Genomic DNA, 26,394 nt, shown 5'->3' with positions numbered 1-26,394 from the left:
GAATCCAAGTGTTCATGAAGCATGCCCCTCCATCGGGCGTTTTCCTCAGTGAATGGATAACAAAACGTCTCTCTGTAATCTCTTTATATTCTTGAAAGTTCTTCTTCCCCTCTCCCCAGAGACAAGACAACCCCCTGTGGTTTAATCTTTGATGTCATCCCATCCCCTTGTTGACTAAATATGTGAATTGGGCTCCCATTGTGTTGATTTACCATGCTTACTTTACATGTGAACCAAGATACATTCTAACTCCTATCTGGAATAAACTTTTTTCTCTCTTTGGTTGGGGACTGACTTTAAAATGTACTTTCAGGGCATATACACAATTCCTTAAATATTATCCATACATACAGCATGCAATGATTGAGGATCAGTGTGACATAAGCTTTTATTAGAGACCTTACATTATTTTCTTTATGGATAAATATTATGAAAGTGGTGTGCTGGATGTAGTGAGTTTGTCAGGCCTGCCAAGAGTTGCTGTTACAGAACAATATACCCTTTGCCAGCTGGCGTTGAGGCGTTCTTAGGGTCACAGCTTCTAGGAGGCATCTGGCACCAGGTTGTTGAGGAACCAAGATAGAGGGAAGAGAATGCCTCTTTTCAGAACCATATGAAACTCAGGTGAACCAGGACCTGGAGATGCCTTTTGACTCTTCCAGAATCACGAAACCTCCTCACAGGATCTTGGACTCTAGAGATTACTGATGAGCAAGTTCAGGAGAAGATGAGGACTGCTACACAAGGTATGTTATCTGTTCTCATTATTACTGATGCTCTTTCATGCTTTTGTGCTGGAGGTCCTAATGAATGTCACCATTACTGGGGGATGCATCTTCATAAGAGGACTTAAGCATCCTCCCCCTCCAAATTCATGGCACTGCAACAGTGCACGTGGCAATTTTTTTTCTCTCTCTGACACTTCAGGTTTGGCAGCTTTCTCATTTGCCCTTCTTCCCCTCTCCCTTATCCCCCCCAAATTTCAGACAGTATTTATCTATGATTAAGTATAGAAAAAGTAAAAACAAGGTTATTTAAAATACGTATTAGATGCCATGTCTCCCCTCCCCCAGGCATGTATTACTACACAGAAGCTGTCAGCCTGTACACCAGACTAGTGCATCTGTTTAGCTGTCTGCTCTTATCTAGTTGTGATTACATGTCATTCTGCTTGAAACACAGGCATAAGCATCTTTTGATAGCACACTGCTCAGCATCAACCACAGGCAGAGTGGGGTGGAATAATGGTTTTGTCCAACCTCCCTGCTAGCCAACAGGGCTGTGTCATCAGTCTAGCAGAGAACATACTACTTGAGCTATAATTTTTCCCTGGTTCTCTTGAGTAATCTCATATCTTTGGTAAAGCCAATGCTCGAGTTGGCAATCAAATTTATTGGGTAATTCTACCCCCCCCCCCCCCCCCCCCAGGAGCTCACTATGGGTATGTCTACATGGGGATAAAAAACCTGTGGCTAGCCCAGTTCAGCTGACTCGGCTCATGGGGCTCAGGGCTTTGGGGCTGAAAAATTACTGTGTAGACATTTTGTGGTACCTTGTGAGGGTGGAGGGTCCCAGAGTTCAGGTTCCACCCCACGCCTGAATGTCTACACAGCAATTTTTAGCTCCACGAGCCAGAGTGAGCTGACCCAAGCCAGCTGTGGCCATGCCAAGGGGCTTTTATCCCTGTGTAGACATACCCTATACTTTTCCAGTCCTTAAGTGTTCACTGTTACCATCTGGGAAAGTTGCTCAACTGCAGACTTACTATCCTTGCACCTGCTCACTTCCTTTCCCTTGATTGGAACCTTCGGCATAAATCTTTCACCTGTTAGATCTTTTGTACTGAATTTATGTTGCTCCTATTCCCCTCTGAACCACTTTCACCAAAAGTCAGTTTAAAACTTGGAAGACATTTAGATTTATATCTTTACTACTTCACATCTAAGGACAGAGTGCCTAATAAGCCACCGAAATTCAGAATTAAATAACTTTTACCATATTCTGTGATGTGGATGCCTGTACAATAAATAAACCTATTAACCCCTCCTTATTTTACATTTCAGTGACTGCTTCTGCAAGTTCTGCATGACTAGGAAATACTGCAGTATCACAAAGCAGGAGAAGGAACAGGTTTGCTGGAACACAGAATGCTTAACCAGCCTGAAACTGGAAGAACAAGAGAAGATTTGTGTGTCTGCCTTCAGAGGACCCTGCAAAGGGATGCTAACAGAGTTACTTTGTGAAGAACAAACTGAACTTTTTTTGAATGTCGACTTAGTGAAGAAGACTCAAGCAATGGCAGACTATATCCATCATGGTAGTCGAATACAGCAGCAAGAACAAGAGTTCACTGTAAACTTCTGAGGAAGTACGTGCAGGACCGAAGGCAACTTGTATTATCCTATTCATAGGCCCTGTACTTGTTCATCAGTTACCAGCTCCTCAGCATAGTGGTGTAATAGTAGTAGCCCGTAATGGACTGCCTGATATTCACCTGCTTCCTCTTATGTATTCCCGTGACGCACTCTATCCGTTGAACAGCCAGACAAAGAAATCCTAGGCCAGTTGCTTCCTGTCCGGGTTTTGCATCATTACCTATTTCAGCAGGCCTGTATGTTTGGAGTGTTTAAATAAAGTTTGTGTTTTAGCATTTTTCTGCATGTTTACAGATCATCAGGCATGCTTGGGTTTACCCTCAAGATCTGTCCTGTTCCTTGGGCCTCCATTTAAGATTAATCCAGCAGAAAATCATTGGACCCCTCTCTGACTATTCAAAACAGGTGCCACTAAGTCAGACAAATGCTAACACCTGCTGAGTCAGTGCTAGATTAACCCATATGCTCTGGGAATGCTCCTATAACAGTATATTTTGGGTAGAACTTAATTGCAGTTACCATTTTCCTATCAAATAAAATTGTGATACAAGCTAAACATGTAATTTTAAACCTAATAGATGTTAATTGGAAGCTGAATAAATTTGAAAAACTTTGGCTTACTAGAGCACTAATCGCTAAAAGACTAGTACTATAAAAATGGACATCCAAAAAACTACCGACCAATTTAGGACTATAGACATCCTAAGCTTGGCCACCATGGAACGAATTGTATACTGTAACAGAAATACCAAAGAGAAATTCTCAGGTATGGCATGCTTTTCTAGAAGTATCTGAATGATCTTATTAAATCCAGGGGACTCCTCCTTGTCTCTCCCTCCTCTTTGACCACTTCCTTCCCTCCCTGTCTCTACACCCCTCCTGAATTTTGCGTCTATTCTTTTAAAATTTTACTTCAATTAGATTTTGATAAATTTTGTTTTTGTAAATTGTGTAATACAGTTTATACAAATAGATTTATATTTTAACCATATTATATCCATGTTTCAAGTATCACTAAACTTAGGTAGCAAATGGTTAATATATTATGGGAAGCTGATGTATAGTTTATTTTCTCTCTGTATCTATATATTTTAAAAAATTAATAAAAAGCGAATAGAAAAAAAGACACTAGTTCTGCTCATAATGTCTGCACCAAAAATCACAAATATAAAGCCATGATATATGTAAACCCTGTTATAGGAGGACAGATCCATTTCGCTGCCTCCAACCACCACCAGCTAAAGAAACAATAAGCATCAAATGCTAATATTTCACTGTGCCTCTTTCAGGCTTCAATCAACCTCCATTCCACTCTGTGTTTGTGAAATCTGAATACAAAGCATCTTTGATTTGGCTTGCACACTTGGTGCAGGCGGCATCCCCAACAATCACAGCATCACTCTGTGGCTGTGTGTGGTTTGCAGCAAGGCTCGCTGGCTGCCTCAGTTCAGTCTGTTAAGCACCTTGCCTTCACAAATGCTGTGCAGAATAGAACAGGTAGACATAAAACTCTTATAGCTGATCATACTGTCACTGTACCTTTGGAAGGTGCTCCCCACTATATGCTTGGAAATCTTTTCTGGCCCTATAATTGCTGCTCAGTGTCTTATGGGAAGACAACCGAGAATCCTTCTAAACTTCATACTTGTGCTGTTTGGGAAAAACTGTCAGCATTACAAATAGGTAGAACTCGCATGGAGGACACACTTTTCCCTTCCCCCCCACATCTTTTCTCCCCGAAATATGGATAGTATAGAAGTGTGGAGGAAGGCCTTTTTTACAAGCAGCCAGGCAAGGATTGAGGAGAATGGGGAGGCTCTTTATTTTATGAGGTGTGGAGATTGGAGAACTAGGGGGCTTCCCCATTCTCTTGCAATTGATGGTAAGTTCCAAAGGCATTGGATATTGACTAGCCAAAAGCAGATATGAAAAATGGAACATCCTGCCACCATTCTTCAGCAGCCATGTTGGAGAGAGCTGATGTCTAGAATCTGATCAGGGTTGGGGATGGAAGTTTCTTCCTTCTATAGTTGCCTCAAGCTAGTAGGTGTCAAAATTTTCTCTGTCTAGCACTTAATTATAATAATGCAAACTTTCTTGTTCAGTCCTTCTTGTGTTAAGTTATATGCTCACAAACTGAAGTGTGTGTGTGAAGTGTCCATATTGATTAAGCATTGTGAGGTTGCATCAAACCTTTATGCCCTTTAGGTTTTCCTAGGGTTTGTCTACACTGGCACTTCGTCGGCAAAACTTTTATCGAACCACAAAAGTTTTACCGATGAAAAGCTCTGGTGTGAACAGCGCTTACAAAGCTGCTGCCGCTCATGGGGCGTGGAAGTGTTTTGTCAGCAGGAGAGAGCTCTCTCCTGCCGACAATCAGCAGCTATACTGCGCTCCTTTTAGCGGCACGGCTGTAGCGGCACAGCTGTGTCGCTAAAAGCCTCGTAGTGTAGCCATAGCCTTAGTTTAGTGCAGCCAGGAATGCCATATTATTGCTTCCTGTAGTCACAGACCACTATACATCATCTTGTTCCAGGTCCCATTATAATTGTTTCTTTTTCCAAAACAAACTTAAATCTAAAAACTTGGGGTCTGAGACTGAGAAGAAGATAAATCTTTTTAAAAGTTATACATTTCTCCATTGAGCACCACTGCCATTGAATAAAGTGAAAGTGATGAAAGGCTTCTTATGCAGTGCACTTTATCTGTGAAACTCCATGAGCCAGCCCCAAGTAAAAAATTTGACACATCTGCTATTTTCCCCACATACTGTTGTGTTTCCGGCTCCCATGTGATTTATTTGTCCCCTAACAATTATTTTTCCTTACGTGATTCGGTAGCTAGTGCATTAGATTAGTGCTTTAGCTCTAGCTATCTGATACATTTTTTCAAGACTTATACAGTATATGATTGAGTGGATGGAGGACAGGGCATGGTGTATGAAAAACATTGTGGGATCAATCAGAAAAGCAGAATAGGGTATTTGTGTATATGAGAGGTGGGTTGTGGGAGAGGTTGGACAGTCAGAAAATAAGGGGGGATATGGGAGTGGGCAGCAGAGAACACAATATAGGGAAAGAAAGTGATATATGGGGTAGAGGAAGAGAGAGAACACAAGATAAAATCACAGAAAAAGATATACCACATTCTGTGATTGGAAAGAAAAAAAACAAAAGAGTGAAGTCAGGAAAGAAATAAAAGAAACAGTTACATTTTGTAAAATGGAGGTCTGATTGGCATTATACAATTAAATACAGTACAGGTTTATTTCTTTAAATTGCAGAAGGAGTAGATTGGCGAGAGGGAATGAGGAGGAGCAGGTATTTTTCACCCTGAATAGTAAGCTGGTCTCTGGCTCCCAGATGGAGGATACATTTTTCAATACCTGGATACATGTATACATACAGTAACTTGTTAAACCTGTCTGAGTACTATACTAGTAGCAATATCACAGGAATGTTGTTTCTTTTGAAAAGGTGCAGTGAGGGTAAACTGGAACCTACATTCTTGAAGTCAAGAATGAAGAAAAGTTAAGGGAGTTTAAGTAAAAATGTTTCCTTATCCTCTTCATCCTTCCCCTTCAAAAACACTCCCCTCCCTGCCCCTACCATATATCAATGAAAGGCCCAAAGACGGAAACACCCTTTGTATTGCCTGGTGTATCTCTGATTTGTGTCCTATTTCTTTCTATAAACTCCTCTGGAAAAGGGCTTTCTACTTGTCTTTCACAGTGCCAATCACACGTAGAGAAATAAACCTAGGTGGATGGTATAAGGAGTGTTGTGAAGAAGCAGGCAGGTGAGGTTAAGTTCAGCCAAATCATGCTGTTGGGTGTTACTATTGTAAATTGAATATTGCTTCTGAAACTTTGTTACAAGATCCTTGTTTTAGATAGGCACATACTTTCTGTCTCAAACCTATACTTTCTGTGACATGAATTTTAATTTTCTCTTCACATAATACTCCACCATACTTTGTGTAAAGGAGAAAATGGAAATATATTCTTCTATAACTGAAAATGTGGAAAAATTCTTTAGATGGATTTGCTGTGATTGTTAAAATTAGATTAGTAATTTAAAAAAAAATACATTACCTTTTAGTTTGCTGCTAATATTTGTGTGGTGTACCTTGCTGAATCAGTTCTCAAAAGTTGCTACTTTGAATCTACTTAAGAATTTACCAACTCTGAATAACTTAAACCATACCCCCATGTTCACAGCATCTGAAAATGCATTTCATTTATTCAAGCTACATTTCCTTTTTGCACAAACAAGAAATATCTGATTAAATAGTTATAATAGAGCAAAGTATGTTAGCAACAAGAAGGAGGTCAGGGAAAGTGTGGGACCCTTACTGAATGGGAGAGGCAACCTAGGACAGATGATGTGGAAAAAGCTGAAGTACTCTATGCTTTTTTTGCCTCAGTCTTCACAGACAAGGTCAGCTCCCCAGACTGCTGCACTGGGCAGCACAGTATGTGGAGGGGGTGAGCAGCCCTCAGTGGTGAAAGAACAGGTTAAGGACTATTTTAGAAAAGCTGGATGTGCACAAGTTCATGGGTCCAGATCTAATGCATCCAAGGGTGCGGAGGGAGTTGGCTGATGTGATTTCAGAGCCATTGGCCATTATCTTTGAAAACTCGTGGCGATCAGGGCAGGTCCCAGACGCTAGGCACTACATTTGCGTTTTCCAATCTTTTTTTTAAAAAAGGGAAGAAGGAAAATCTGGGGAACTACAGATCGGTCAACTTCACCTCAGTCCCTAGAAAAATCATAGAGCAGGTCCTCAAGGAATCCATTTTGAAGCACTTGGAGGAGGGAAAGGTGATTAGGAACAGTCAACATGGATTCACCAAGGGCAAGTCATGCCTGACCAACCTGATTGCCTTTTATGATGAGATAACTGGCTCTGTGGATATGGGGAAAGCGGTGGACGTGATATACCTTGACTTTAGCAAAGCTTTTGATACTGTCTCCCACAGTATTCTTGCCAGCAAGTTGAAGTAGTATGGATTGGATGAATGGACTGTAAGGTGGATAGAAAGCTGGCTAGATCGTCGAGCTCAATGGGTAGTGATCAATGGCTTGATGTCTATTTGCAGCCAGTATCAAGCGGAGTGCCCCAGAGTTCGATCCTGGGGCCGGTTTTGTTCAACATCATCATTAATGATCTGGATGATGGGATGGATTGCACCTTCAGCAAGTTTGCGGATGACACTAAGCTGGGGGAAGAGGTAGATATACTGGAGGGTAGGGATAGGGTCCAGAGTGACCTAGACAAATTGGAGGATTTGGCCAAAAGAAATCTGATGAGGTTCAGCAAGGACAAGTGCAGAGTCCTGCACTTAAGACAAAAGAATCCCATGCACTGCTACAGGCTGGGGACCGAGTGGCTAGGCAACAATTCCGCAGAAAAGGACCTAGGGGTTACAGTGGATGAGAAGCTGGATATGAGTCAACTGTGTGCCCTTGTTGCCAAGAAGGCTAACGGCATATTGGGCTGCATTAGTAGGAGCATTGGCAGCGGATCGAGGGAAGTGATTATTCCCCTCTATTCGACACTGGTGAGGCCACATCTGGAGTATTGTGTCCAGTTTTGGGGTCCCCCACTACAGAAAGGATGTGGACAAATTGGAGAGAGTCCAGCGGAGGGTAACGAAAATGATTAGGGGGCTGGGGCACATGACTTATGTGGAGAAGCTGATGGAACTGGGCTTATTTAGGCCTTGTCTACACTACGGTGGGAGATCAATCTAAGTTATGCAACTTCAGCTACGTGAATAATGTAGCTGAAGTTGACGTACTTAGATCTACTTACCACGGGGTCCACACTATGCTATGTAATGGGAGACGCTCTCCCGTCGACTCCCCTTGTGCTTCTCGTTCAGGTGGAGTACAGGAGTCGACAGGAGAGCGATCTGCGGTTGATTTAGCAGGTCTTCACTAGACCCGCTAAATTGGCCACCGATGCATTAATCATCATGCTTCGATCCCCTGGTAAGTGTAGACAAGCCCTAAGTCTGCAGAAGAGAAGAGTGAGGGGGGATGTAGCTCAGCTGTTCTCAGTGATGGCAGATGACAGAACAAGGAGCAGTGGTCTCAAGTTGCAGTGGCGGAGGTCTAGGTTGGATATTAGGAAAAAGTATACTTCCATGTGTTAATTTTAATTTTTACTTTTTTAACAGCAAAACCATTTACACAATTGGTGAAGGAAATGCAACTTCATCGAGATGACTTTGAAATTATAAAAGTAATTGGAAGAGGTGCATTTGGCGAGGTAAGAAGTCTTTGCAATTCATTGTTAGATACTTTGAACAATGTTAGTTATTGGTAAAATATATTGTATAATGTGTGTGTTTGATACCTTTGAATCTCTATCCTCATTTAGCTCAGGTAGGGGCAAAGGAGCTTTCTTTTCCCTCTCTAAAGTCTCCTGTGAGGAAGGATAGGACAGAGCTTTTCTGCTACTCTCTTGTTTTTCCAGCCTCATATTTTGGGTTTTTAGTCTCCATTAATGTAGTCTCCAATATCTGCCTATGCTGTCACTTAGAGCTTTCCTAAACAATAAGAATGTGAAACTGGACTGCATGCATCTGTATAGTTTTTCATGTTACTGCCCACAAGTTCCTGAGTAGCAGCAGTGACAATCCTAATTTCATTTAGCTGCTTGTCAGAGCTATGAGAAGCCACAGAGGCAGTGGAGTTAGGTATCTGTCTACAAACTCAGGAAGACAATACTGCAGTGGGTTTCTATTCTTGTATTTGGAAGGTTGCCTTCACAATCACAGAAACTTTTTTAAATGAAAAGTTGCATTTTTTGTGTTCAAAATTGAAGGCTTAAGCTCCCTCCAGTTTCTATGGAATACTTCATGCTTGTCACTGGCGAACGGATCCTTCAGCCCTGTGTACTGTTAAGTAAGTGCTAGATATTATGATAACCATCATAAAACAGGAGGTAGTCAAAGACAGAAGCTGGAGCTCCATGCAAGAGTAAATAGACTCTCTTGTTTGCTAAGATAGATCAGATGCCACACTACCCAAGTCCTGTGTAAAGCAACATGCTGGAAATCTTAATTTTAACTGAATTACGGCACATGAATATTATTGCTCCTATAAACTATGTACATACTATGGGAACTTGGTTAGAAACGACTTGATTGGAATCCAGGGAATACACAGAGTTAATTCCTCTGACATCAGTGTAAATAATTAGTTAGCGTTAAAATAAGAAAATCCTAGATTGATGCTGTAAAATGATATATAAGGTGTGTAAGAAGAATCTAATTAAAACCATGCTCTGATCTATATTTTTGTCAGCAGTTACTGTACATGACACTAATCAGGAAGGAAAAGATGTTTACATTAAAAAAGCTGAATAGCTAAACAAACTGGACTTAAAAAAAAATGGCTGAAAATTGAATTCTACTCTGTTCAATATCAAATGTGGATATATCCACTTTTAAAATTTTTCAAAACACTTCTGAAAACCATCAGTTGCTATAGTTTTACACAGGAACATTTGAGCATTTGCTTCAAAGCTGGTGATTTTATACAGTTTGTCTTAATATTATTTCTATTACGATAATGCCTGGAGGTCCCAGTCAGGCATTTTTCTAGACATTATGCAAACAAAGGAAGCCGTGGTCCCTGCTTCAGAGTGTATTCAGGCTAAATTAGACTCCACGTGGGTTTGCCTGCACAGATACAGAATTGGTGCCTAATTTAAGGCACAATACAACAAGCTGATGTAATAAATCAATGGTTCCCAACTTGTACTATACTGACATTCCTTTTCCTTCCTGTTCTTCCCATGTAGCCAAGATCTTCCTGTCAATTTAGAAATATCTTTCTAGCAATATAGAAATGGCCAGGGTGGTTGCCATTTGCTGACACCTGTTCATGGGACCCAGGTTGAAAATTCATGTAACGAATGAGAGACGGGAAAGTGAGAGGATGGTTAAAGCTAATAGGAAGTTAAGAATTTTTAGAAATAAGAAACAAGTTTTCAGTAATTCCCACTGGCCATCTATTCTCCTTTCTGTATAAGATAAACAAACAGTTACTGTCCATTCAGGGCCAAATTGAATGCATACATGCACTATAGGTACAAGTTTAGGTCCCTGGGTTCTTAAATCCTGTAATTTCATTTTAAAAAATGTTTCTTGCTCTTGTTGTGAAGAAAACCTTTAAAATGTGTAACTGATGCAGTAATGATGACTTCCTGAGTTTGCACATAGTCTGAAACAGTAATTGTAAGAGGTGCTAACTGCCTCATTCCTATCTGCTGTTCTCGGGGGGAGCTGCCAAGACCACCCAACAGAGGAATGTGTATGGGTTAGTGGGAGGCCTGCCACTATCATCACTATTATTATTCTGGCTTTGCTGGGGTGGTGGGTGGTTGGCAGACAACCCTGCACAGAGGGATGCGTGGGGCTGAGGCTTCTGTGGGACAGACCTCAGACCACTTGAAATAGGAAGCAGTGCTCTAGAGAGGAGTGTGGTCCCAGCCTGCATGAAGGGCCTGACACTAACCCCTTAGATGGCTCTTGTGTGGATGGCCACTACCATCCCCAGGAGGGCAGCCCTGTGAGGGGTGTGTCTGTGGCTCCAAATAGCTTTAATCCAGTCCTGTGCATGCTTCATATCTGACTTTCTTTTCAGTAGTGTGTGTATCTCTTTAGGAACTTTTCTTCTCTGATTGTACATGTGACTCTCCTTAAAGTTAATGCAGGTCACATATTAGTACTGAGGCGGATGTACAACTAAACTTTGTTTTGTGATATTTTTAGCAATGAAGAAATAGTCTGATCCTGCACTACTGCAGCCAATCGGAATTTTGCCATTGACTTTAAAGGAAAAAGAATCACTCTCATAATAGAGGGTAAAAGTTTAAAAAGTGCCCAATTTAGGAACCCAAGCATAAGCTACTAGGGTGTGGGCAGCCTACTTAATAGGTGCAGCTGGACCTTCTGTGGTTGTTGCAGTGGCAGTTCAGAGAAGTGGCAAGTGTAGATCCAGGAGTTAGGTACCAGGCTGAGGTTGAAGCTGAAGTCGGGGTCGAGAAGCCAAGCCAAAGGTCTGAACTGGATTCAAGACCAGGGGCAGAAATGGGGGGCAAAGACTGGACTGGAGCAGAGAGGAGGCATGGCTGGAACGGGACAGGAGCTAGGGGTGGAAGCAGGAGCAGGGCAAGCACAGCTGTGGGTGTGGTACACGTTGAGCAGCAGCTGTGCAGCTGCCACTGCAAGCTCAAGTAGCAGGCCGCAGGCTCTCCTGCCTGATCAGGAAGCATGACTCTTTGGAGCAGGCTCACTGGGCCCAACTGAACTTGCTGGGTTGCCTAGCAACCGTGCTGGGAGCTAGCTGTTCTCCTGATAGTACCCTCTCCCCTAGGGCTACTTCTAGGGGCTCTTGGCTCTGGTTTGTCGTGGTACTCTTGGTGAAATTACTGTAACAGGATGTGGGCGTGATGTTTTCTGTGGTCTTCCAGGATTGCTCCTCTAGCCTGTACTCCTTGCAATCCGCTAAGTACTGGATCTTACCTCTGACCTGTTGGGAATCCAAGGATTTGATGGACCCCACTTTATTCCTGCCCTATGGCCATTATGGGTGGTGGCAGTGGATCCATCTGTTTGAGGAAGGGGTTGTTGAGGAGTGGTTTGGGAAAGATGACATGAAAGACTGAGTAGCTCTTGAGGGACTTTGGGAGCTGGAGTTTGAACTCACTGGATTTATTTTCTGGGTCATCTGAGAGGGGTCGAGGCACTTATGGTCGAGGTTGGCAGAGGGACGGGTTGACCAAGTTTTGGGCAGGAAGCCCCATCTTATCACCTATGTTTAAGTCCAGGGCTACTTGCTGATGTCTATCAACATAGCTGTTATGAGACTCCTTGGCAGCCACTAAATACTCCATGAGCTCCTGATGAATTTGTTGCAGATGGAAGACCCACTGTGTGGCTGCTGGAACTTCTCATAGTTCAGGGTGAAACCAAGGTTGAAAATCAAAGTTTACAAAGAATGGGCTTTGCTGGGTGGAGATGTGGGTTGCAACATTGTAAGCGAATTTGGCCTGGCAATAGGGGAACCCAGTAATGTTGGTGAAAATTCAAAAAACATCAGAGATACTGTTCCAGTGTCTGGTTGACACTTCAGTTCAGAATAAGTCTGAGGGTGGAAGGCAGTTGAAATGAGGGTCTTGATGCCAAGAAGGTGGAGAAAGACCTGTCAGAACCAGGAAACAAATTGGGCACCCTGATTAGAAATTGTGTTTAGGCATGCGGGCATGTTCCAAGAATTGCTGTGCTGTTTCACAGGCTGATGGAAGCATACAGCGGGGTTCAAATGGGTCATTTTTGTCAGGAAGTCCACAACTGTCAGGACCACTGGGTGCCTAAGGACATGTAGGTGTGGGAAGAGAATGGAGAAAGCCCACTGGTCTTGTATGGTCTTTTAGCGTGGGCACAGAGATCACACATCCTAATGTAGTCCTTGATGTCTTTTCATAAGGTTGGCCACCAGAAATACCTGGAAATCAGGTTCCCGGTCTTAAACTGCCCAAAAATGTCCTGCCATGGGGGAGTTGTGGCACAGCCTCAATACTTGGAGTTGGGGCTTTCCTTCAGGAATGTAAAGGCTATCCCCATGGTAGAGGAGACCTTGCTGTAGAAGGAAGCTTGACCCAAGGGAGGTGCCCTCGTTTTCCAGAGACTGGCAGATTGGTGCTGCCAATGAGTTGCTGGGGAGCAGAGAGCAGATGGTGATCATCAGATGGCTCTCACCGGTTCCTCTGATAAACTAGGAGGGTTTGGTAACAGTTGAAAGAGCTTCTCCCTCTACTTTGTGGGACAGGTCTGCTTTCCCATTCTTAGTCTACAAGCGATAGGTGATTGTAAAATTGAATCTGGATTGAAAAGGCACCCAATGGATCTGGCATTGGCTTAACTGTTAAGCTGTCTGTAGGTGCTCTAGGTTTTTGTGATTGGTCTGCACATAGACGGGGGCACGGGCCACTTGAAGGAGGCGTGCAGATCCTCAAAGGCAGCCCTTATCGTCAGGAGTTCTTGTTCTAGTGTCATATTTTTTTCCTCTGTGGGTGTCAGTTTCTGGGAGAACAGGGCACAGGGGTGAAGTAGCTGGTGGGGACCATGAATTGAGAAAAGACTGCACCCATTGCAAAGTGTGAGGCATCAGTTTGTGATGAAGGCCCAAGTGGGGTCTGGGTGGTTTAGGATAGGAGTGGATGTGAAGACTCCTTTCAGGTGATAAAACGCAGTCTGCACGTTGGCTGACCAGGCGAATTTGGCTCCCTTCTTGAGGAGGGATGTTAAGGGAACGACCAGGCAGTCCTTGTGAAATTCACGCTCTTCAGGCTTGGTGTAGAGTTGATTCTGGGGAAGCTGATCTAAAGCTATATATGTGATGGTCATGAAGTTCTTGATTTTCAGAGAAGATGAATGTCATCTAGGTAGATGATCATAAACTAGTCAGGGATATCCCTGACGATGCCATTCATGAAATGTTGGAAGTTAGTGGGCTCGTTACAGAGTCCAGACATCCAAAATGGCCATACCTGGATTGGAGCTCGTCCCCCTGCTGGATTCTAGCCAAGTCATATGCTCCATGCACATCTAATTTTTCATGAAGACACAGGCTAATCAGAGTCTTTCCAAGAGCTCAGTGAAGGGGATATTGGTTGTGTACAGTGATTTGATTTAATGCCCAGTGACTGACACAGGGTTGTCAAAAATGCATGCCATTGCCTGGTCAGATTCCTTGAGGTGTTTGAGAAGAGGGCTAGACCCCTCCAGTACTGGGGAAGTCCATGCCTAGGCCTCTCCTGTAAGTAGGGTAATCACAAATCCTAGTCTGGACCGATCTGTGGGGTATGATAGCAGGTGCCGTACAAACCGCAGGTGACATTGATTCAAGAATCTGTGGAATTTGGCGCGGTCCCCAGTGAACTTGTCAGGAGCAGGACCGTGGGCTAATGGACAGTAGATGTGAGGCCTGGGGGGCCGCAGCTGCTGCCTGGTCTTGTACCTGGGCTTGGAGGGCAGCATTCCTGTCCTGTATTGCGATAGCCTGGGCCTGCATTTCATGGGCCCCACCTGAGCCTGCAGGACTGCATTTTGATCTCAAAGTGACGCAGTCTGAGCCTGCGGTTCCTGTAAGGTCCCAACTAAGTCCTCAAGGGTGAGCTGGGCTTCTGCTATTGTCATTCCAGAAGGGTCCTCCAGGTGGCTAAGCCCAGGCCTGCATAGCAGCTGTAGAATCTCCTGCCCAATTAGGAAGCATGATCATTTGGAGAAGGCTCATTGGGACCAGCTGAGCTTGTTGGGTTGCCTAGTGACCAGGCCTGGAGCCAGGTGTGCTGCTGACACCAAGTCCCATTATCGGAAGTGACATAAGTACTTAGAAATGTAAGCCTCGTTGAAAGTCAATGGGACTTAAGCATTTTTTAAAATTTTGCCCAGAATAGCTTTTTCAATCCAGTTGTGAATTTGTACATTTGAAATTTTTTCTGTCATAGAACTGAACAAAGATGAGTTTTATAGATTCCTGTTAGATGACTAAAAATTTCAACTCTTCAGCATTCTGAATTGCTTACACAACTATGTAACTTTCCTATGCTTTTTCCCGCAAGAATCCCTTAGTGGGTTTCTTATTCGCTATAAAGAGCTATGCATATATATTACACTGTATTTGTATGTTTCAGTGTGAAAAAATATATACTCAAACAATTAACAGTATAAACAATTATTTTTAAAGAATAACTCTTTAAATATGGGTGTTGGGTAACTCTCTCAAGAGGAGAGGATGTTTGGCAGTTGACATCTCATGGAAAGCTGGCAAATACAGTTTAGAAACTATTACTTTCCTTCCCTTGTTCATTACTAAGGATTTTTGCATGCAAACGCAATGCTCTAGTTTTCTGGGAAATAGTAACTATGTATAGAACGGAAGGGTGGAACAGTTTGGGCCTGCTTTGCACAAGAATAGCTAAAATCCTTAATCATGTGCCCTGTCTAGATATGATAGGTGCTTTAGAAACACCTTTTCATAGCAATACTATTACAACACAGACAGAATTTTATTAGTAATTTATAGTAATACCTACCCCTCTGCTTACTATGCTCTGGCAATCAATCTAATCAATACATTTAACCTCCCATCCCCCACATACACCGTTATTGTCCGCAGAATGGAACATATTTGTGAATTACTACCAAGCTATAATGAGAGAGAAAACAAAAGGAGTCCATTGTGCCCACTTTATGATTAAACATAGATTTCTAGGCACTAACATGATTCAGAATCAGGGATGGGTTGACTAAGAGGGCAGTTATACTCTGAAAAGTGCATAGAATGTGAACACATTTTGTTTCTTGTGATTATTCAATCATGTCTGGTCACTTCAAGGACAAATAAGAGCCAACACTTCTTGTGCCTGTTGGTAGTGCATTGTCAACACAGCCAGGAGAGAGCGAGCTAGATTCTGTTTCTTTGTGTATCATATCTAAAAATAGTCATACATCCTGAAAAAAGGTACAGGAGTCTTTTAAAGGTCTGTTCAGAACTTTCCATGGGATTGGCCCTAGCTACCTGCAGGGGCTTCCCTCTTGAACTGTTGAGCAATAGGGGGAAAAATCATTAGCACGAGAGACTGAACTTCTTCAGGGGCTGGATCAGGAGCGGACTACCATAAGAGCTATGAATGGTCATTAACTTCATTGAATTCAGAATATAATGCAAAACATTGAATTGACTTTGCTTGCCCACAATAAGTTCTTCATAAAAATATCAAAACAAGCAATTTACTCTTCCATGGGAATGGAGACAGTGTTTCAATTTGAAAATATTTCTAAGGAACTTAATACTATTTTAGGGTTTTCTTCAGTGCCTGTTATTGTTGGATCCAAGTGTGAAGTTACTATGGTGATAGGCATGTTATAAGAGCCTAAATAGACAATTCTTTGTAGTTCCACTTAGTCATCTATGTATGTGCAACCCCACTGAAGGCAATTGGATAACTTAGGTGGTGTTGAGGGCCAAACTGGTTTGCAGAACCTTTATTGCTGGTAATGATGTGCAAAATGGAAAGAACTTACTGTGAGCTTCAGTTCCCAAGGAAATGTAAAGGGTGGACCGTTAAAAAATCTAACTTGATTTTTTTCTATGTAAATTGAGACAATAAAAATGAACCCCAACAAAGCCATTTTTAGTAACTCTATTTTAATTTTAAAATATACCTAATTAACAACTTATCTGAATAGATAAAAGCTGGTCTAATTAGGCAGACCTCTGTCCAGGTGGAGCACTGGCACTCAGTTTAGCATTAACTCACAGAAACTCCCCTTCTGAGAATACTAGGGCAGTTCTAGTTCATAAAGCAAGTTTGTTTCAGTAATCAATACCTAGGATACCCCTACCAACATAATGAAGCACACAAACTACTATCAAGATTACCTTACCTACAGCAGCTGTAACTAGAACAATAAGAGTTACCAAATTCATAACTGAATAAATTAAGACTCTAACAGCATGTTTATATCATCTCATGTTTGGTTCTGATAGGTAAAAGTGGTGTATAGCTTGTACACTTTTTAAAAGGAAAATATGCAGCACGCACGCACGCACTGCATGACATCTGGACTCTTTTGGATCTTCCTTCTCTTACAAACATCACTTACACCCAAGCGTCCCTGGATTTTGCTCAGATAAAAAAAAGTTTCTATTTGAAACCTGAGATGAACTTTTAACTAACACAATTACCAATAGCTGTGCTTGATATAAAAATCACCAGATTTGGTGTTCTGCACCAAGGCCTTCTAGATAATTTTACAATCTTCTCTTTAACATCAGGGAAGTGTTAACTGAGTAAATAGCAGTTTTTGTCCCTTAGAACTCTGGTTTCCTAAAATTCTGGTTGCTTAAATTTTTTTCTGAAGGTTTGATATACAGTAAGTACTGTAGATGATGTAGCAAATTGTCTTTTGCCTTTGCATTGACTTAATGCTAGCATGCTTTACAAAAGGTTGAACATCCAAAGATCCATAAGCTATCCAGCAGAGTGTCTTTATTATCAATCTCTAGATTCTCTGGAAGCCCAGTCAATCAAATTTGTAAGCCTTTACTTACTTTCAGTGAAGTCTCTGCTCATTTCTTACACTTTTATTTAGACTGTAAAAATGACATTAAAACAGTTTACAAGAGGATTACTTGCAAATTCATACCTTGTTTTACCTGATATGCTCAACCTTAGAGAGACAAGGTGGGTGAGGTAATATCTTTTGTCGGAACAACTTCTGTTGGTGAAAGAGCTAATCTTTTTTATCTGAAGAATAGCTCTGTATAGCTCGAAAGCTTCTCTTTCACCAACAGAAGTTGGTCCAGTAAAAGATGTTACTTTACCTCTTCAATATCCTGAGACCAACACGGCTACAACGACACGTGCTCAACCTTAGACAGTAATGGATAGAGTTCAGTAATGGGGAGGGTTCTGCAATGTGCTTAGAGCCAAATTTTGCTTTGATTTACAACCCATTTAATTAAATGGGATGAAACAGGGTGGAAGTCAGCATGGAACTTGACTTAATAGTCTACCTTATTTTCATTTCAGACCTGAAATCCTCAAAGCTCAAATTGCTTCTTGAAGATGGAGTCACAAGATGAGGCTTTTAGCTAGGATTTTGGAAGCAAAGTGCCTGCTCTTACTGAAGTCTGAAAACATTCTCTCAGCTGTATAGATTTATCTTGTTCTTTATTCCAGTACAAGTGGAGCAGAGCTTTCAGATAAAACCATTTTGAAGGAAAATGTACTACAAAATTAGTACAAATAATATCGGAGTCCTAGCTCACAATGCAACTGTACAGTTGGCTTATATGTGTGCCTCAGAGATCCTGTTTTCGTGCACTCTTGAGAGACAAATACCAACAAACAAACAAAAATACGCTCAAACATGGCTTGTTGGTTGAAGTATAGGGCTGGGTTTTGTGAGGTTTAGAGTCTGTTCCTGGCTATGATTCCTATATGAACTTGGGAAACTTGTGTAGACTCTGTGCTTCATCTTCCTTATCTGTAAAATGAGAATATTACTTACTTATTCATAGGAGGGTGATGTGAAGATTCATTCATTGTTTACATAGTAGTGCTAAAATGGATAGGTTCTGGATATCCATGCAGTTTATGGGAAGGAGAGAGAGCAGAAGATCGAGTACTCCCATAGTAGCAATTATGAAATAAAATGAAAGGAAACTAATTTGATGTGACTATCTACTTAGAGGTATGAAATCTCCATTCTTTATAAGAGAAAGCCGCACACAGCAATGCAAAGTGGGTGAGTCACTCCACAATTTGGTGGTGGCTAGAAGTCCAAGATAACAAGAGGCATAAACCTAGATAATTTTTTTTATTGTTCAGTAGCGTAAGAATTAGAATTTACACAAGCCAGTTGTCTTTGTAGACATTTAGAGAACAGTATGTGTCACTGAACTCTGTTTAGGGTCTTCATCTTCCATGTCACCCTCTGCCTAATTGGTGTCTGATAATCTTGAAGACCCCCACTCCACCCCTTTCTGGATATTGGATGGGAGGAGTATTCTCTCTCTCTCTCTCTCTCTCTCTCTCCCCCCCCCCCCCCCCAGCGCTTCCGGCTAGAATGGTGAGTGAGATTCTCTGCTACTCAGTCTCCCTCCTCCAGTTGCCTGTTTTGTGAGGGGTGGTCTCTCTTAACTGCTCTACTCCAGCCTCATTTTCCACTCAACCTCCTCAGTGAATAGCATCAGTGCCTGCCTCCACTGCTACTCAGTCTTTTCAAGTAACAGTGGCGGTGTATTTGATCTGATTCTTGTCAGTTTCACTGCTGCCTGCTGAGTTCTGAAAAGCAACAGTGAAAACTGACAAGTCAGTTTTTAGGCTGCAGAAATCTAGGAAAGCGATCAGCAACAGCAGAGGCACTCAAGCAGTCTGGCTGCAGACTTAAGATGGCACTGCATTACTAGACGTTTGGATCACATTTTCTTTGCAACCATAAGAATTAAAACTTTCTTCACCGAAATGAAAGCTTAAGTTTTTTAGAAGTTGATGACTTTTGCCCAGGAAAGATTCTTATTAGCCCTGGGCAAGTGGATTTTTCAAGCCCTGCCTAAAATGTAGCCTTCACAGTTCCAAAATAGAACTATATTCCTTCACTGCAATTTAAAGACACCATGCTGCTTTATCTTAGGCCATGTGTACACTACCGCTTATGTTGGCAAAACCTTTGTCTCTCAGGGGTGTGAAAAAAACACACCCTTAAGCAACATACATTTCACTGCCACAAGTGGTAGTGTGCACAGCGCTATGTCGACGGGAGAGCTCCCTGCATCGGTACAGCTGTGCTGCTGTAAACTCCCTAGTGTAGACATAGCCTCAGTGTATAGTTTGCCATATTAGTAAGGTACAGTACTGGAGAATGTTCTCTTCCACCCTCTCTCCGTTATACAGCCATATACACCACTACTGTCCAAGACAGAGCAGCATAAGCAAGTCTTTGAGAAGTAGGATACGTGGTACAACTCAAATAAAATAGTGTACATGCTAACTAGCTCTGCTTCCATTTTTTTAAGTCAGTATGCAGCGTATAAAAACTGTCCAATATCAGGCGTCTGGTTATATCAGTGTGTTTCTGGCTGGCTTCTAATTTGTTTTCCCTTTGGGTAGCAGTTTTTCTGTTCTCCGTGGCTGCCCTTTTAAATGTTCTTTCATTGGCTAAAGGCATGGTATACAAACATTGCTTGTTCTTGGCAAACAATGTAGCTTTACTACACATCTTCATATAAAAGACTTCATGCTCCTCCTGTACCATCCCCCATCCACTTGATCATGAACTGTTGACCACGCCTGGCATACTGTGTGTCAAGTAAATGAGTAGTAATGTGCTTTTACAACTCCCTTCTTAGAAGGGAAAAATAACTTACCAATATGTTCAGCGAGTTGTTCACTGACTCTTGGTCACTAATTACTTACTCTTCAGTAATCTGATTTTATTAAACAATACTTTGCATCATTTATCAGCTGTTTGAAAAAATGTGTTGAAACTGTTAAATTCCATTTGTTTTAGTTAAACAAAATTATTATTATTCCAGGTTGCAGTTGTTAAAATGAAGAGCACAGAACGCATTTATGCAATGAAAATTCTAAATAAATGGGAAATGCTTAAAAGGGCAGAGGTAAGTACTATGTTTTCTAATGCAGACAATTTTTAAAAATGGCATTAGGGAAAATTACATTGATGCTCTTCCAGATTAGAAAGAATTATTTCATGAGTTATAGGAGCTTCATTCTTTTAAAAAAAAAAAAAAAAAAAAAAAAAAAAGTGAGCTGCTTTAATGCAATCAAGTCTGACAGTCCCTTCCAGGCATCTGTTGTTCTCAGTATTACTGTGTATTCGTTTACCAGACAGTCTGTCCTAGTTTTTACCCTGAATTATATTGGCCAGATTTTTGTTTACAATAAAGGCAAGTTAAAGACTACATGGAAGCCTCAGATTTCTGTTGCTATGACTATGTGGGGGGGAAAAAATTGTTGAAAATGAAGAACATGTTCTTATATTTGAAAAATAAGCCTGCAGGAAGTGTATCCTACATTTTATAATGGGATTTGCATTACTAAAGACAATTAACTAATATTCTGGAAATACAGAAATAAAAGTAGGTGAGTAGATAGCTGTATAAACAAAGCATTTGAAAGATTTTAGTTTTTTTCTTTAGAAGTTATTCATTTGTTTCCAAAAAGCGCATATATGTGCTAATCTAATAGGAACGTTACAAATTAATAAATAGTGGTTAGAGGTCCTATTGAGAGGAATTATCCAAAATAACATACGCTCAGGTCTACTTAGAGTAATTGCTATTGCATTGGCAAAATGCAAGTCACAGTAACTTATAATGTTACATAAATCTGTGTAAAGTAAAATGCAGCTCACGAACAACGCAGGGCACTGTTGAGGAAAGAGGTCTGACTATGTAAATATTTACACAGCATCAAGAGGGCTTGAAAGCTTTCCTGACTCCTCCTTGCTGAGGGCTAAGGCCATGTCTATACTACAGCTGCTGCAGTGCCATAGTATAGATGCTTCCTATGTTGATGGAAGGGGTTTTTCTATAGATGTAGTTAATCCACCTCTTTGAGAGGCAGTAGCTAGGTCAGTGGTAGAATCTTTGTCGACTTAGCTGCATCTACAGTGGGGGTTAGGTTGATCGAACTGTCTTTCAGGGCATGAAAATTTTCACAGTCCTGAGCAATGTAGCTAGGATGATCTAATTTAAGCATAGACCAGGCCTGAGCCTACTAGCCCAAGAGAAAATACATGGACCACCACACACTAATATAAATCAATTCCATCCATCCCCAGTGAACAAGTTCCCCGCACCTCTTCACCGCTGCATGTGCTAATGGTTGCTGGATAAACTCTCCTCCTTCCAGCAGTCTGTGCAGGCTCCTCTTCACAGACTCCCTTGAGTCCGGGGAGGTGGCTGTTGCTACTCTTCTGACTTTTCTCATAACTTTTCAGCACCACCAGTTTCACAGTGAAATTGCACGAATCTAACTACCTTAGTTTAGAAGTACCAATTCCTTAAGTAGTAAGGAATGAATTTAAACTAGGGCTTTCAAGCAATTAAAAAAAGTAATTGCAATTAATCGTGCGATTAATTGCACTGTTAAACAATAATAGAATATCATTTATTTAAATATTTTTGGGTGTTTTCTACATAATCTACATAATCAAATATATTGATTTCAATTACAACACAGAATACAAAGTGTACAGTGCTCACTTTATATTTATTTTTGATTACAAATATTTGCACTATAAAAAAAGGTATTTTTCAGTTCACCTAATACAAGTACTGTAGTGCAATCTCTTGATCATGAAAGTTGAACTTAAAAATGTAGAATTATGTACCAAAAAAATCCTGCATTCAAAAATAAAACAATGTAAAACTTTAGAGTCTATAAATCTAATCAGTCCTACTTCTTTTTCAGCCAATCGCTCAGACAAACAAGTTTGTTTACATTTGCAGAAGATAATGCTGCATGCTTCTTGTTTACAATGTCACCTGAAAGTGAGAACAGGTATTTGCATGGCACTGTTGTAGCCGGCATTGCAAGATATTTACATGCCAGATGCACTGAAGATTCATATGTCCCTTGATGCTTCAACCACTATTCCAGAGGACATGCGTCCATGCTGATGACGGGTTCTGGTCGATAACAGTCCAAAGTAGTGCAGATCGACGCATGTTCATTTTCGTCATCTGGGTCAGATGCCATCAGCAGGTTGATTTTCTTTTTTGGTGGTTTGGGTTCTGTAGTTTCTGCATCAGTGTTGCTCTTTTAAGACTTCTGAAAGCATGCTCCAGACCTCGTCCCTCTCAGGGGGAAGGCAGTTCAGATTCTTAAATCTTGGATCAAGTGCTGTAGCTATCTTTAGAAATTTCACATTGGTATCTTCTTTGTGTTTTGTCAAATTTGCAGTGAAAGTTAAAACAAACGACATGTGCTGGGTCACCATCAGAGACTGCTATAACATGAAATATATGGCAGAATGTGGGTAAAACAGAGCAGGAGACATACAATTCTCCCCTCCAAGGAGTTCAGTCACAAATTTAATTAACACATTATTTTTTTAACGAACGTCATCAGTATGGAAGCATGTCCTCTGGAACGATGGCCAAAGCATGAGGAGGCATATGAATCTTTAGCGCATCTGGCATGTAAATATCTTGCAACACCAGCTACAACAGTGCCATGCGAATGCCTGTTCTCACTTTCAAGTGACATTGTAATTAAGAAGTGGGCAGCATTATCTCCCATAAATGTAAACAAACTTGTTTCTCTTAGAGATTGGTTGAACAAGAAGTAGGACTGAGTGGACTTGTAGGCTCTAAAGTTTTACATTGTTTTGTTTTTGAGTGCAGTTATGTAACAACAACAAAATACATTTCTAACTTGCACTTTCATGATCAAGAGATTGCACTACAGTACTTGTATTAGGTGAATTGAAAAATACTATTTCTTTTATCATTTTTACAGTGCAAATATTTGTAATCAAAAATAATATAAACTGAGCACTATACTTTGTATTCTATGTTGTAATTGAAATCAATATATTTGAAAATGTAGAAAACCTCAAAAATATTTAATAAATTTCAATTGTTCAATTTCTATTGTTTAACAGTGCAATTAATCACGATTGATTTTTTTTGAGTTAATCGCATGAGTTAACTGCGATTAATCGACAGCCCTAATTTAGACTAAATCGCAGTGAGGCACTTTTAATCTAAAATCAGTGTCCACATACAATTTAATCAGTTTCTACACCAGTTAAATTAGATTGTTGTAACTTTCTCATGTTGACATGTCCTAAGTGGGAGAAGAGGAGGAAAATATAGGAAGCAGTATGTCACCTGCACACACTACCTGGCTGACTTACCTCCGCCCCAGTCAGGAGCATCTGGTAGAGTGGCCTCTGGGGCAGGCAAGAGGTGAAGATATGGAATCTGCATAGGCACCAGAGTCTGAGCAGTAATTCTGCCATCTCCCCCTATGTGTCCCTATTCCTTTCCAGGGAAAGCTGTAGCCATTCCAGCTAGGTTCTGTGCTCACTGACTTCCCCTTGGGAAATGGAGCAGTGTGTCACTCAGCACCTTTTTCTTTTTGCCTGCCTCTGATTACCACCTGCTGCACAAGACAAGCAGATAAGTAGATTTCTCAAAACCTGCATATCAGATTCATAAAGCATGTGGGAAGCTTTCATTTTCATATGTTGTAAGCCCCTTCAACTTTAAAATGAAACCTTTAAGTACACAATAGATAACCTCTTAACTGACACACCTTACTGAAAAACAGACATTAGGCAATTTTTCATTCAGTTATCAGAGGCTCAGTGAATGCATTGTGCTGGTTGTATGTTGATTTACTTTATGAATTGTAGAAAGCATTGTATAATTCATTAAACATAGCAAAGTGCATCTGGGCAATACCAGTTTTTATATCAACAGTAAGAGGAGCAAGATGGTCTGAAGTGAACAAAGTGCTAACAATTTTCCCCGTGTTGCCAACACTTGTAGATAGGCTTGTAGGCAAGGCTAGGTATGCTGTTATATAGACAAGGTGTGCCTTTTTTATCCATTGTTTAGTCAACAAATTGCATTGTCTTAAATCTGTTCCCAGCAATTGTTTCAGTTAAGTGGGTCTGGCAGTTACTCAGGTGGACTCAGTTGTGTATTTCAAGTATATTGTTTTAAGAATGTTAAAATATGGAATTATCTAATTCTGGAAACTGGGAGAATAGCAATGTACTCATAGACTCATAAATCTTCAGACCAGATGTGACAACTGTTATCATCTAGTCTGACTTCCTGCATTACGTAGGCCAGAGAATTTCACTAAAGAAGTGTTTATACATGAAAGTGTTAGCATAAAGGACATTCTAATTCACAGCAGAATATAGACAAATAATGATACACCTTGCATGTGAGTGGTTCTGTTTATATGCCCACTGTGTAACTTACTTGTTCCAACTTGACCGCAGTATATTCCACTTCCGCTGGAAAGGTTCTCCACTCAAAAAAACAGTTAAGACTTTTTTTTCTTGGAAAACTCAAATTCAAACATTGTAATAGCGAGGCCTCTAGGATGAGGGTGGTGAAGTGTGGGATTCCTAGGTGCTCCCTCAGTGCACGTTGGACAATTCATAGATCAGAACCAGTAGAAACACTCTTATCCTGAGAGCAAGAGCTTGACGATGGGGAATGGAAATAAAAAGAATATATGGATAGTGGCAACCTCAATTTATGGTGGTAAAACAACCCCAGGGACTCAATCTTGACAAGTGTTTTGGGCCAAGAAAGCCATTAATAAACTCAAGATGAGTCTTTTTCCTAAAAATGTAATGAGATTGGTTATATGTAAACGTATATGGAGCTGAGCTGGGATAGTCTTTCGTGCAAATTATTTTATAAATGTTACTCTGTGCATTGTCTGAAGTATGGGGAGACTCCCGAAAAGTGCAGTATTTTATGCAGAATATTAGTGTGGGAAACAATATGGATTTTTGTAGATTTCCTGCCTGGTTTAGATTATCTGAGGCCCTCACTAGAGGGACTGTTAGAAACTGACCCATTAAACTGTGGCTGCATAGATATATTTTCACACAGGTCTTATCCTTCTATGCAGTTGTCCTTTTCTACAGATTGCGGTGGGGTGGAAACATATTTTTTAGTACATGAGGGAAGAAAGGACTTGAGTGGCTCAAGCTAAATTGTTTTTAAAAAGGTAGCACTCAGGATTAGGAGGAGTGGATGCCTAACCACAGAAGCCTGCAGAGCTTCCCTGGCTTATCACTCTTGCAGACTAAATTCCAATGAATAGAGACCTCTGTGTAGAAATTTTAAATAATCCCATAAAACATGCATATGTATGAATCCTGCAAAGGCTTCTTGTGGACTGTGACAATGCCTTTTTTCCTCATTCCTTTAGACAGCTTGTTTCCGAGAAGAGAGAAATGTTTTGGTGAACGGAGATTGTCAGTGGATTACTACATTGCACTATGCCTTTCAGGATGAGAACTATTTGGTATGTTTGCTTCACCATTAAATACAAAAGTTTTGTTACTTATGATAAAAACAAACTTATTTCTGATAAGTCTGAGGGTTTTAGAGCAATAAATCAGTTCTCTTTGTTTCTTGCTGCAGCACTTCACATCTTTGTTCTTCCCTTACATAAAAACACTTCAGAAGACTTAATATAACTCTAGGACACTGAAAACAAAATTAATGTAGTTTTAGAGTATACTTAATTGTCTCATGTAAATCATCTAAAATATGCGGATCTACTATGAAATACAGTATATTAGATATACGTTTAATTTTGTGAATAACTTGTTAATAAAATGATATATTGATTCTGTAGATTTTCTTTACCTTGACAGTGACTCAGTGAGAGTTGCTATGAATTTTAATTTTACTTCACTCTA

General features: G+C 40.8%; 1 protein-coding gene across 2 annotated transcripts in view; it reads left to right on the top strand.

The window, feature by feature from the left end:
* The window catches only part of CDC42BPB (CDC42 binding protein kinase beta), a 117,693-nt gene that overhangs the window by 27,016 nt on the left and 64,283 nt on the right, over window positions 1-26,394 (top strand). For both annotated transcript variants that reach the window (XM_024203518.2, XM_024203517.2), the window contains exons 2-4: window positions 8,560-8,651; window positions 20,501-20,584; window positions 25,899-25,994. In XM_024203518.2, coding sequence (XP_024059286.1) covers window positions 8,560-8,651; window positions 20,501-20,584; window positions 25,899-25,994 — 272 coding nt within the window. The remainder of the gene's footprint in view (window positions 1-8,559; window positions 8,652-20,500; window positions 20,585-25,898; window positions 25,995-26,394) is intronic.

This window comes from Terrapene carolina, unplaced genomic scaffold (assembly GCF_002925995.2).
Source record: "Terrapene carolina triunguis isolate 2854851 unplaced genomic scaffold, T_m_triunguis-2.0 Scaffold189, whole genome shotgun sequence".
Taxonomy (NCBI): domain Eukaryota; kingdom Metazoa; phylum Chordata; order Testudines; family Emydidae; genus Terrapene; species Terrapene triunguis.
The sequence above is the reverse complement of the archived record's forward strand: the minus strand, read 5'-3'. Positions and strand labels throughout refer to the sequence as shown.